At 42.1% G+C, this 13,731-nt stretch overlaps 1 protein-coding gene across 3 annotated transcripts in view; it reads left to right on the plus strand.

Moving 5' to 3' along the window:
* Positions 1-13,731, plus strand: part of tafa5a (TAFA chemokine like family member 5a) — a 93,009-nt gene that overhangs the window by 45,456 nt on the left and 33,822 nt on the right. For all 3 annotated transcript variants that reach the window (XR_004765989.1, XR_004765988.1, XM_035424409.1), the window contains one exon: positions 13,044-13,193. Coding sequence is in view for 1 of the 3 variants with exons in the window: in XM_035424409.1 (XP_035280300.1) it covers positions 13,044-13,193 (150 nt within the window). In the remaining 2 variants the exon portion in view is untranslated. The remainder of the gene's footprint in view (positions 1-13,043; positions 13,194-13,731) is intronic.

Consider the following 13,731-nt stretch of genomic DNA (forward strand, 5'->3'; position numbering starts at 1 on the left):
TTTTGCCCACAAATTAGCAAGCAGCTACTAGAAAAAAATACCAAATAGCATTGAGTAAACCCGAATTAGGAACTCTCAGAAACACCATGGCATCGCAGCATCGATGTGTGTAAAATTACTCATTTTGCAGCCAGGGCAGTTGTAGCCACATCAAATTCTGTAGAAGGTGATCAGCCATGAAAACCCTTCTATCTGTTACCATTGTAGAATTTAGTGTAGTGTGGAATGCCTTGGATTATTATTGTATCTCTTTGCCTGGTGCGCACGGTACCACACGGTAAATGTATTTTAGGTTGTTGAGTATTGGGCATGTTCCGGTATTTAGCTGCCTTCTATCTTTAAGACTATTTAGAACCTGGCATCTATGGCACCTTTTCCCAGCCTACAAATTTGTTGAAAGTACCCTTTCCATGGCATTGTATAAACATTGCTCAATCTGTTTCCCATTATTTGTTATCTAATCATCCCTTTGGCACCAGGCTTGACACAGCACTAGATAGTGTTGGTAAAATTACAAGTCTCGATGGCCCGATTTCCTCATCAAACATTTAAATGTTCTCGTGTTCTTAATTTAGATGTGTTGATTTAGGCTTGTGTTTTGGGGTCTGCTGGATGGAATTTCTTGTAGTAGTTGTATTTCCAGGAGCTACTGGATGCTGGATGGCTGACTCATAGAGTTGCCAAAACTCTGTGCTTGCATTGGGAAATGGGTATGTGGCTGCAGGAAAGCATAAATCCATCACTTTTGGAACTGAATTATACCCCGCAATTTTATTTCTTTTTTTTTGTATTATTGCGGCAATAACAATCCAACCCCCCATATTATGTAATGTGGTAATCCTCATTTACAATGCATTTACAATGCATTATTCCATTCATTCTCAATTAAACAGCGCTGAACATGGGATCTGCAACTCTTATTTTTCACTGTATACTTGTTTTGTACGCTCGCTGTCTAATTGTATATTGGGCACTATCAGGCCTTGCCAGACTGAAATGAATGGTGAATATTATTATCCTGTATCCTGAATGAATCTTTCTTGAATGTCCTTGAGGTAGGCAGTGCTCTCAGTGCCAGCCACCGTGCCTCCTGTCATTTTATGAACAAATGTCCATGTCCACCAGCCACTCAAGCATAAAATAGACTGCTCCATTGACATATGCCCTGCACATTTAAATGTGTCAAACATAATACAGTAGAGCGAGTGCACTGTAGTTCAGACGTGCACCCTTCTGAAAGGGTTACTCACCTGCTCTCCCTGCTGAAAATATGTGTGATAGATGCAGTTGTTTATCTCTTATGAGTTTGTGGCACCTGCTGCTTGGCTTCTTCCATCATGACCGGTCTGCGGTGCATGACGTGATGGGCTTTCACCGCTCGTAGCTCGATCGAGAGGCCGCTTGTTCCGATTAATCCTTGGCTTCGAGGTACTTCTGCGTCTCCGCTGCCTCCCGTATGCACAGTGTTTGCTCTCCCCACTGGTTTTTTTGTGGTTCTGTGGGAGTGATCCTCTGGTGCTCTTTGGCACTCGTCTTCGGTGCTTCTGCTCCGGAACGCCTTTTGACTGCTCCTTCAGCGGGTTCACTTCCAAGCAAAAACAAATTTGTTTGGAGAGAAAGGGCTTGGACAGTTTGAAGAGGAATTAAATGTTCTCAGGCGCTCGGAGTCTTCCAGCTTGTGTGTTTCCCAGACCTTGGGGACGTAGATGCACCGTATCTTCTAGGCAGCTTTTAAATCAAGTTTCACACACGTCTGTTCATCTGCTCTCAAACATCCCTTGGCATCTCCGGATTGATACAGACACATTACAAAGCCATTATCTCAAAGCCGCGTAAGACCGTGTGATTCCAGACTGAACAATTGTGTTTTGTTATTCCTCAGTTGTTGAGAGTCATTTCTACCTGTGTTATTGCCAATAATGTTGACGGGTCCTCAGATTACCTGCATTACATCGGCTTAATACCGTGTGAGTGCGGGTGCGTGTGTGTGTATGTGTGTGTGTGTGTCTATGTGTTAGCGTAGTCTAATGTTTTCTGTCAAAGGTAGCTGCATGGAACTTTTCTGACTGGTGGTAAAGTGGTGTACATTCAGCATTCTAAAATATTTGTCTGCTTCCAAATGTCTTGTTAGTTGGAATTTGCCTCAAAATACTACATTTCCCACCTAATAAACCATTCTGTTCTGTTATCAAGTGCCAATCAAAGTTTAGCCATTCCTCATTAAAAATTTTTATTTTTTGTGCCTTTTCCCTTTTATGGATATTGGTAGATTTTCATACACATTAGCATTGCTGCTGCTGCAATCAAACCGCAATATATGCTGTTGCGCAGATTGCTAACAGCATGTTAGCACAGCATTTGTAAATAGGTGAGGTGTTTTCACATGATCCAAAGGAATGCGTGACTCAGAACTCCCCTGAGAGATACTGTACTGTCTGTGAGAGATATAGCTTCACTCAAAGGGGATATCATGGATGTTGCATAAACCATCACATTTCACTTTATTTCACTTTTTTTGAATCACAACTTCAAAGGCCTTTATAAAATGCAATACAGAATGAGAAGTGACTGCCAAATAAAAGGATCCAACTGGTCCATGATATTGGAACGTTCTGAACAATTAGAATTTAGCTTAGAGAAAAAAATCCAAATATGTCTTGAAATATGCTGTTATACTACTACTGTTATGACAGTGATTTTGTTATGCAGTGTAGGGCCTTATATTTTTACTTGGTGAGCGATCACAGTTATAGCTTATACATTACTCATCAGGGTTTATGGGGATCATCATTTGTGTGGGACAGCATATGTGAGTGCTTCCGGCCTGGCCAGCGCGTCTGTGAGGTCATGCACAGATGTCATCTGTAGTGACCTGGCAACAGGCTGGGTGGCTGACAGACTGTCACTGTGGTACATTACAGGCACCCAGGAGTCACCCTTGTGACTTCCTCCCAAAACTTATCCTCTTGCCAGCCCCACGAGGGAAGAAAATAAGACATATGTCAAATGAGAGCCCGTGGCTAGACCCAGGTCTGTAATTGCAGTTTCGCAAAAAAAAAGGCTTTCTTAGTGAGTGTAGTGAAGGTTTAGAATGATTATTCATCTGCAAGAAAAACAAAAAAATAAATCATAAAAGCTTATATTTGTCTTTTGACAACACAGTGACATCTTCTGCAATAAATATTTTGAAGTGAATTTGGACCATTAAACCACATTACGGTCAGGTAAAAGTTTTTGTGTGTGTGTGTGTGTTTCACAGAAGCGTTTTGTTGTGACTCCGACATTCCATCGAAGTCCAGTGAGGAATAATTGACCAACGCGAGTTCAGCTTATACTCTTTACGCATTTCATTGTCATTTAGCCATCTGACGCAGATGGAGGAGCGTTACTAATCTGGTTAAAGTCACTGCGCTCATTCACCATGGTTGAGGGTGCTCAGCACAGCTCAATTTCATCATTCACTGGGGTTTGGCAGGATTAGTGTCCGTTTGACAAACAACATTTAGTGTGTATTTTTTTGCTCATCCTCTTTAATAACTGTGGTCCTTGACTAAATCCCGAAGAAAAACAAATTTCTCTCAGAGACAAGTTCAACCTGCTGGTTTTTTTAGCTTCAGCAAGTTCCATTTATCCCGTGTTTCTGTCAAACAAGCTCCACTGCCTCTGTTTGCTGTGGGCCAAAGGCTCAGCTTTCATGTTAGCGTTGGATTTGCTTGTGTGTCCCAGATCCTGTGTTTTACAAAGGAGGTTTTATGAACCTCCTTGGTTACATGTATTTGCTTTGGATATTGTTCTTCAAATCCCTTATTTGGTTAGCGCATGAGCCAGATCCCATGTAGTCTGGGGCTTTTCGCCACATATGGCCGGTGTTGTTTGGAATGCACGACTGGAATCTCTTAATTGGAAGCTTCTCCCTGAGCCATTGTTTGTTCAGAGCAAAGCTCCATGTCATAGCCCCTCTTATTTAATGTTGATATATATGTTTTTCCCCCTCTGTGCTGTTGTCCTTGGCTACCTCCTTTGCTTCGGTTCTCCTTGGCTACCAATATCCAATACCAATATTCTCTTTTGGCCGTTTTTCCCTGTTTTTTAGGCGGGGGGCGGGGGGGGGGCTGCAGGGTGGTGGTGAGGGATGGTTGTGTGTGTGGGTCTGAGGATAAGGGTGTGGGGGGGATTGGGTTGAGACGCGATGTTAGGACCTCAGTGGTTAAAGTATAGGTGACTGGTGTGGCTGTCGCCGTAGGGGGGGGGTATCATCTTCTGCAGCCAGAGTGCAGACCCTGTGCAAAAACCCTGCGCTTGATAAAATTACCTCCAGTGTGTAAGTATCATGTACTGCACTCGCCTGTTTGGGGTGATGGTGTTGGCGGGATTATAAGAAAAAATGTGAACTGGGGGTGGGGGTGGGGGGGGGGGGGGGGGGGGGGGGGTGAGGTTGCTGTGGGGGTGTGGGGGGCTGGGGGGGTGTACAGGGCGAGGCGAGCGAGGGAGAGGTGGAGAGGGGATGTGAGTGTGTTTATCATACAGCTGAGCCAAAGCGCGGTGCCGAATGAATGAGAGTGAGATTAAAGCCGGGGCGTCGGAGTCTGCATTCAATCACTGCAGTCAGGGAGCGCGCATCCTGCATGCTGATCAACCCCATGAATGGCCTCATGGACTTCTCCTTCCAATATATTTCAGGCTGCAGTGATTATTGCTTATATGCGGCTAAGGTCACGGATAAATTGCAATACTTTGCTTAGCGACGGAGGAGACAGTGGGTGCTGGTTACCCCCACCCCAACCCCCCCCCCCCACCCCCTCTCAAATCCCCCCTCTCACCCCCTCCCTCTGAGCCCCAGGGGGTGAAAAACATGTTTTACTTTCTCAAGGGTTTGTAACTGAGGGGAAAACAGCCTGAGTTTAGAGGCTGGTAAGGACTCTGCGCGGTACAGTTAGCTCCCTGGGTTATAAATATGCTTCATTACCACAAAGACATATTCGCCAGAAGAGGAGTTTAGTCATCCACTGCTCTGTCTAATGATGATCGCTTCTAAATCAAAGCACAAAAGGATATAAAAGTCCAGCTGGTGTTACACAAAACTGTGTGCCAAAATGCAAAATGGTGATCGAAAGAAAAACAAGTAAATTTCCATTAATGTAGAGTACAATGGCAAGGTCAAACTGCAGAAATAGGCCACTCCATTACAGGAAAAAAGCTGATTTCCTTTAAGGGAAAGTAGTTCAATCAGGTAATACAATTTATTACGCCAGACCACATGAACACAGTGCATATAAACTCAAACAATGGCTTTATTTTATATGATATTTTGCCCATTAAACTGTTTAATTTTACTGTAAAAAAGGAGACATTGCATTACATTTTCAAAAGTTATAAAAAAAGGCGGAAAAAAATATTATAGGCAATAGAATAGCTTTCTGAAAACTATCTAGTGATCACAGAGTTGGCAACTTGATTATTACCCAAGGACGCCAAGCAAAAATATAATGGATTGAAAGTACTTCATTATTGCTATTTTTATTATGAGAACAGTAGCAATCAGTGTCATCTAAATAACCTTTCCTGGTTTTTGGCAGCTTTGACAGACGTGATATATGTTCCAGCTGTCATAAATGTGGGTTGAAATATGTCGTGTGATAAAAAGTCAGTTCAAATTCAACTGAATCACTAAGGGGGAAAAAAACGACTTTTCACAGTGAGAGGACATTTTTGAATTGGGGGCAGTTCGTGGTTTCTCTTTTGGGCCAATACGGTTCACAATTTTAGAGCTTGAATATAGAGCGTATCAGGTGTGCATTGGCTTCCCCCTTAACATGCTGCTAATTAACTCTGATTGCTTCAGAGATTGATTATTGAACTGCGTTTCGAAGCACTAAAATGTATCTGAATTCACATAGTTTTGAAAATCAAATTACAATGGAAGAGATCATAATCCAGTGCACTGGCTAATGAGGTAACCGGCTTCAATAATGGATCCATGTGTCTTTTCTGCATGTGGTAAATTGGTAAAATGATTTTGGATTATGTAAATATAAGGGATTTGTATAGTCTAACAGGACACCCTTGAATATTGGAGTTATTGGAGTGATTGTTGTGATGTGTGACTTTGGCTGGATTTTCATGATTATGATTTTCCCATCAAATAAAAAAAACCCACAGGCTGTTGGATAATAGCAACTGATCTGATTGTACATTGCAGATGGAAGCGCATGAATCGTCGCTCCCCTGAAACTGCGCTTGCCACCAACTTGAGTCATCGCGCGGAGTCTGTGAAGCGCTCTGTGACGATTCCTTTGTTACGAGCGCTATATTAAATCAAATTTGATTGAGCGATGGCCGCTGAAATTAAACACAGTCACAGCGGCTGCGTGTAGGGGTCCCGCGGGGGGGGGGGGGGGGGGCAGTTTGATGCACATTGTGTTCTTTTGTCGAGGTAGAATGAGCGAGGCAGATAGCTATGGAGGGAAGGTCGTATCCCATGATTCCCCCCTCCCCCCCCCCCGCCCCAACTCCTGAAAATGGAGAAGGTTGAGTTGTAGAGCAGTCCTTGTGTAATTTCTCCGGGAAGGGCGTGTGCACTCACCAATACTGAGATGTTAAAAGGAAAGCAATGGAGTGGGCTTATCTACCAAAAAACACATTGTTATATTGGTGCCAAAGGCTGTCCATTGGGGAAGCTTTATTAAGGTCCGGTGCATTCTGGAAAAACGTGCTCAAGACCTACATGTTCCATTTCAGTCCCTTCAAAGCAAGCGTGCAATCAATCTCATGTCCTCAGCCGTGCGGTGTTATTTTCATGTTTATTTATTTATTTACTTACTTATTTAGTTATTTATGTGCGTTATTTTATTTGTGTCACGTTTGGACATAAATCAAATCTCTTTGAAAGATTGCCTCTGATGCCATTTGAAAGAACACAGAACAATACAAAGGCAATATAAAATGTCAATAATAATATTGATTATCAAGATTTACTGCAGGGTGCATTAATCTTTCCTGTCCTTGCTGAAACATGCTCCATCACAGGACACATACATCCTTCTCATTCTTTATTCAAGTGTATTTTTTATATATATATATGAATATAATATATTAGATAATCTATTATGGGTCACTTGCTAGTATTAAGATGTACAGTATGCCTCACTCGTAGCGTTATTAACGAGATTTTTCTGCTGGGAGCCTGCATGTCACCTGACTGGACGGCCTTCAGGTTTGTGCGTCTAGCACAGAGCTTGGATACATGGGGAGGGACTACTGGCGACGCACATTTCCGGATGTATTTTATTATTACTTATTTATACGGCAGGTGCTCTTATCTAGCATGACTTACAAGATCATCGTGGAATGATACATAAAATGTTGTGATCGTGGTGCAAACAAGGGCATTGGCACACAATGGCAAGGAACACAGTGTATAAACATCGGCCTGAAAAGGTTCTAAGTTATGCATGCAACGGGTGCTATTGTAGGCAGATACACAGTACTTAGTACTTAACATGGTCGTAAAGGGGAAAAATATGTTCACATATAGTATAGACGGTCTAATAACGTACCATAAGCTTACATCACACTTATGTTATGCGCAAAGCGCCTAACAGTGATTAAATGTGAACTGCGTACAGTAATGGGTACAGAAGGGATTATAAGCCCTGTGTGCTGTTCAGAACTGTAGGGCCTTCTACAGCACGCCAGCAATCTGCAGCACTACATGTGTGGTGTCCCTGTTTACATGGGGCTTGTTTTCTTTTTACTTCCTGCATATTTGAATCCACCATCCTACTTCTTTAATCACCATTTTAATTGGTTGCTGTTTTCTGGTGAATCGCAAAACAACAAAAACTTTTTTTTGTTTTGTGCTGGAATTGCTGCCTACCTTCCTTTCTACTGTTGTTTTCCTGCAGTCCTCCTCCTGTCAAATAAATCGACTTTTTCCTAGAATTTCTGATACCAGCATCCACTCAACAGCAAAGCTTATTTCTTACCCTTGCCAGTAATACTGCAAAACTGCAAAAACTGAATCGGAAACATCGCATAACCCTACTTTGGGTTATTGCTAAAGCTATTATAAGAGATAATATTATTGCTTGCTTTAAGAAAATCTGATAAATAATAGATTCCTAAAATCAACTGGAAAATGGACAATGTGCATGGACTATCTCTTTCACAATAATACTCCAGACCAGTGCAAAAAAACAACCTTAATTTAAAAATAAATATAAACAAATTGCACAGTGAATCTGAGGAGTAGACATTATACATGTTTTGCAAAGGCAGCAAATTTAAAGTGAACTTAAACTAAAAAGGCACAAAGAAAATTAGTTATTATATGTGGTATTAAAGATGATATGTGTACACTGCTTGACCTCAAGAGTATAAATAAAACATTCAGAAAAACTTTTGTACTTCATTTTAAGGGCTGATCTCTTGCTTACTATCTGTTTGCGGCTAGCAGGGATACATGCTAAATCCTGAATGTGTTGGTGCCACTGTAGCCAGTTTCAGCGGTACACAGTGACACAATGAGTGCTGTGGTCACCTACGGAAGTGATGGGAGTCATCGCAGCCAAGAAATGGGTCTGTAATTTCAAAATGAGGGAATGAATGTGATGGAAAAATAGGCGCCAACACTGTTTGTCACCGAAAAAGTCTTGATACAGCCCTGAATACTTTGGACAATCTATGTGTAGCCTAAATGTGATGAGCCTGGATGGGCTAAATGGACTGTTACATGGCGTATATCGGTCCTACAACAGTCGAACAGAGCTATCCCCCTTCATTTTTACACTCAAGATAAAAATGAATGGGGATGGCTCTAAAAGATAGAAGATACGGGCAGTCAAACATGCCAATTTTACATTCTTAGTCATTACCCCAGAAAGAAATGCATAGCAGCAGCTAGCTGCTTCCCTAGACATAGAATGCATCTTTCATTGAGTTAATTGTCCAGTATGATTGTCCACCTTGCAGTTACTTCAGTAAAGGCAATTTGTTCATTAAATGGATTATGATACACGACACATCTTCCGCCTCACAAATAGCATTGCATTTCAACATCTTAAACTCTCCAGAAGAGCAAGAAAAGGATGCCCACTCATGCCATTTTTCTTCACTATCCTAACATTTGTTGAACTGCTCACAATGTTAGTCTTGCAAGTGATGGAACAATTGGCATCACAAACAGTGTTGTCTATCCAAAGAACTTTATATGGGAAAACAGTTAACTGATTCTCCCTGTGTCAAATAAACAATGCAATGACAACACATACCTATAACATCTGTCTTCCAAAAGTTACAGCACGGTCACAAGAAAATTCAGTAAGCACTAAGCACAGACAATCAGGATCAATTGTATAGTTGTGTATAGTTGCGATCTGGCAATACAAAATTGGGGAAGTAAACAATCAGGGATTTATAGGACAAGGTAAAAGTGAAATAATGACTTGCGCTAAGGAGTTACCATGACGATGCTCAAGCCAAGATACTCAATCAAATGCGCATGTAAAAGGCCGTACTGTGGTACATTCTGTAGTGATGCCATCTCTATTTGTAACTCTCACTGCTTTTCTCCTGTCTGAATAAAGTGAAACATACAGAAGTAGGACAGACTATCTGCGCACCTAAAAGAAAAAAGAACATTTTATTTGTTCGCAAAAACAGAGCACACTGTACTGTGCTTTCTCAGAAGTGAACTATAATTTATTAGATGTAATTAATGGGTTGCATTTGAAGAAACTTCTTACCTGTGAGCTGATTTTCTGCAATGAAATTATAGCTAAATCTTACAATTTATATTGTTAAGACAGGTATTGCTCAGTACAGCAACTGAGTTTTTTTGTGGTAGGCTAAGCATGTTGGGAGTATTTTTTTAATGGTATTTATGCCTGACCTTACTAGCTTATTTTCTCATTCCATGCTCTGCAGTCTTCCAAACCTTACACAGAAGAATCTGAGTTGGTACAATATTCTCTCATTACTTACAACACTTTTTAGTCTTGAAGTGTGGTGGAAAATCATAAGTATATGGAACTGTAAATTAAGCCCTTACAAACCACACCCATCTGTTTGAACCCTGACTTCCTGAAAAAACAAAAAACAAAAAACAAGAAAAAACATGAATATTCCTGTCAAGTAAATTGAAGGAAATTACTGCACACCTACACCATATTTGTGACCACAAAGCTTTAATGGCATTTGAGATTTTTCAAGATAAATTTCTCATGACTGAAGATTTATTTAAATATAAAAAATAAAGTAAAAATATGCCCATCAAACCTGCCATCAATGCTATAAAAAAACATACAACTTCTTATTTACCATGGCAACACAAAGTGAGCTTTGACCTCTTATTTGGGAAGATACTGCATATTTTCTTAATAGCACTTCATAGAATACAGTATTTATAGAATTTTTATATTTCTCTTTATTATCAACAACAAAAAAGCCTGTATTTTACCAGGATTCTGGCGGTACAAAAAGTATTAAAAGTGGGAGGTAGTGGAAACATCTAATGAAAATGCTTTTTCTTTTAAAAGGAATACTACTGGTGTTTTAGCATTTCTGTAAGCTGATGCATTTATTCATGTTTCATTGTGGTTTCCATCATGGAATACAATGGAAAATATGCAATTTGAGATGGTGTATTGTAGCTGGGTACCTGTACACATGAAATGTTTTCCCTCCACCAAGTCTGGTTAGGAGCTCACTGTATATACATACATAAAACCATGCTCCTCCATCAAAATAAAAAAAAAATTGACAATTCACAATGGATTGAGCATCTAGTGCTCTCAGTTCTGTTCCTGTAATGAGAGTTGCTAGAAAGGTCTTCTCTTCTCAGCAAGGCTTTGCCTGCTCTGTAGGATCCCTGCTACGGCATGGAACCAAACATAAGATTAAAGTCACGGAGAAATGTATGGAGTTGTTTATCAAAGCAAGCACAGGCGATTGCGGATGGCACTCCTTCGCCAGCGTGACTCAGCCCCTGCATCTTATGACATAACACTCTCCCTTGATCCCAGCTGTAGTGCGCTTGGGGTGAGGGGTATAAATTCAAACAGCGGTGGAAAAACACAACGCGGCGCTCAGACATCGGCAGAGCGATCGAACACGCTGAAGATTCTCCACCAATAGGGCGCCCCGTGACAAGCCCTAATCTACCATCCCCCGGAGACGGTGGAGCGGAGGGCTAAAGAAGAATTTAAATTTAAAAAGGGAGGGAGAAGGAGGGGGAAAAAATGAGCTTGCCGAATCTGCTCTGGCTATCGGTACACGCTGAGAACGGAACAGGAGATTAAGCGGCCTATGGTATGTCACCATGGAAGGTTGCGATGGCGATACGGTGGCACACCGCGCTCCCTCTCCCAGGATTCGCCTCCGTTTGAAAGCAGTATCAGCAAACACACGCCTGATTGGCCTGGCCCGCTTTGCTCTTCTGTCTGAGTGTGCACGCACGCGTGTGTGTTTATCCGCGGCAAAATGGCAGCAAATGCTGCTCACTGATCGGAAAACTCAAACCGCTGGGGAATCGACCGGATGATGCGTTCTCTTAGGCTCTTCATGGTTTTGGGGAGTAGTGTGAGCCTGTCTTGTTTTGCCTCTTATCTGTGGATTAGACTTGAGAAAAGTTTGCTTGGCTTAAGGTAGCGCTTATAAACTCCACATTCCACATTGCGATTAAATTGTGTGAAGATGGATTGTATATATTACAATGCCAGATGCTAACAGACGCTACATGTAGGCATGTACTGGTATCAGAGTGGACGCTAGCAGACCTGTGGGAGTACATGATCCACTGCAGCACTTTAACTCTCCCGTCCTGACAGCATGGCGTTCACTGAAAACACAGCTCCACTGTAAACCTTATTAACTTCATCCGGCTGCCATGTTATGACTTAGGGCCTGATTAAATCACACCTTTGACCCTTCCGACCGATCGCAAATTACAAACCTGGAGGGTGTAGAGCCTGCCCCCTCTCTGGAGAGGGCCGAGGGTCGCCCCCGCACACGCAGGTTAATTTGTAAGCAGCTTGTAGGTCGAGGGGTGAAAGGTGCTTTGATTAAGTACCCGGGCTATGGCTTTCACTGTGACACTCATCTGTGTTTCTGTACACATGATGTTTACTGCTATGAAGCAAAGCATAGCCTGTTACTGAACTGATTAGTACTGGATTCGATATGTATTATGGGGTATTATAGGGTTGATATGTATTGTAGGGGTATTAGAAGCATTAGTAGTTGTTTTAGCAATGATGTTAGTATTAATGTTGGCATTAGTAGACATTTAATGCTGCTGGTTACTTCAGAAGATTGGAAATTACATTGCAGAATACATATAGCAGAAGATTATGTATAATATATGATAAGCACACTTTCAACCAGATAAACAGCTGAATGTGACCATTTCGCTATGTCCAATTAACACAAATCCCCAAGTAGCTCCAGTATAAATCATCATCATAACTAGGTATTAGCTACCAGCATTCATTGTGCAAGACTGATTTCGTTCAGCAAGATTCTATAGTACAGTGAAATTACCCTTCCCATAAGACAGTTTTGTAAGAATGCTCTTGGGCTGTGGGTAGATCCATTTAGCAGCTAAAGCACACCTTGCAACCGTAGCTGTTTTGTGCTTAACAGCAACTCGACTGGGAGATGTAAGCACTACGTCTTGAATGGCGGTACATTATATTTATTGGTTGTATGAGCGATAGCAATGTGACTTTGTGTGTCCTTTGGAAGCATTAGTGGCCTGTGACTCTTGAGGAATGACTCATGAATTGTATCTCACGTTATGACATCACGTGCGGTTGCGCTTGTCCATAACTGCTGATTTTGACGAAACCATAACTTGAAATGTGTTTTCAAGGATTTCCCCTGATTCTTTGGTGCTTGGTGAATCCATGTGACCCTGTTCTGTTTTCAGTTTTCAGTGTGGTAAATAAGAATAACAAAAAAAACAAACAAAAAAATTGATTGTAAATGATCAATGATCCCTGCTGCTTCCTCTGACATCATTTCCTCTTCCTGACTGTGACTCCCAGGTCAGCTTGCGGCGGGGACGTGCGAAATCGTCACACTAGACCGCGACAGTAGTCAGCCGCGGCGGACCATCGCCCGTCAGACAGCGCGCTGCGCCTGTAAGAGGGGCCAGATTGCCGGGACAACGAGAGCCAGGCCAGCCTGTGTGGACGGTAAGAGCCACGCTCCGCCTCCTCAGCCTCTGCACTTTGAGAGGATTCAGTCCTCACGGTCATTCTCTTTGTCGGTGCCGTTTTACAGGATGCCCTAGAGACTCATGGAGGTCTCTTTCCCTCTCTCACAGACTTCCTGAATAACTCCTCCAAAGTAGTTGTAGTACCTTTGCTTGACGTCTAGGTGGTTAAACTACTCTAATACCAGAACATACCAATGAAGGGACACACCGCTCTTTCTGAACAGTTGCTGTGTGGTTTCCATAATGATCATTTATACAGATGGCCATATACTGAGGCGACTCTAGCTAAGAGAATTGCTGAAGGGGTACCCCACCCAGGATTCAAACCTACGACTAACCAATTAAAAGCCCCGATTCCTAATAGCTGCTCCCATCATGCCGTTCCCCGATTTAAAATAAACGCACGGTCTGCTATCCAGCCGCCAGCGTCTTTCCCCAGTGTTGTCCCAGATTATCCTCTTGTCCCTGCTGAAGTGGCGTAAGCCCTCCAGCGCGGGATGTGAACATTGCGGCGG

The sequence above is a fragment of the Anguilla anguilla genome, chromosome 7, assembly GCF_013347855.1.
Source record: "Anguilla anguilla isolate fAngAng1 chromosome 7, fAngAng1.pri, whole genome shotgun sequence".
NCBI lineage: Eukaryota > Metazoa > Chordata > Actinopteri > Anguilliformes > Anguillidae > Anguilla > Anguilla anguilla.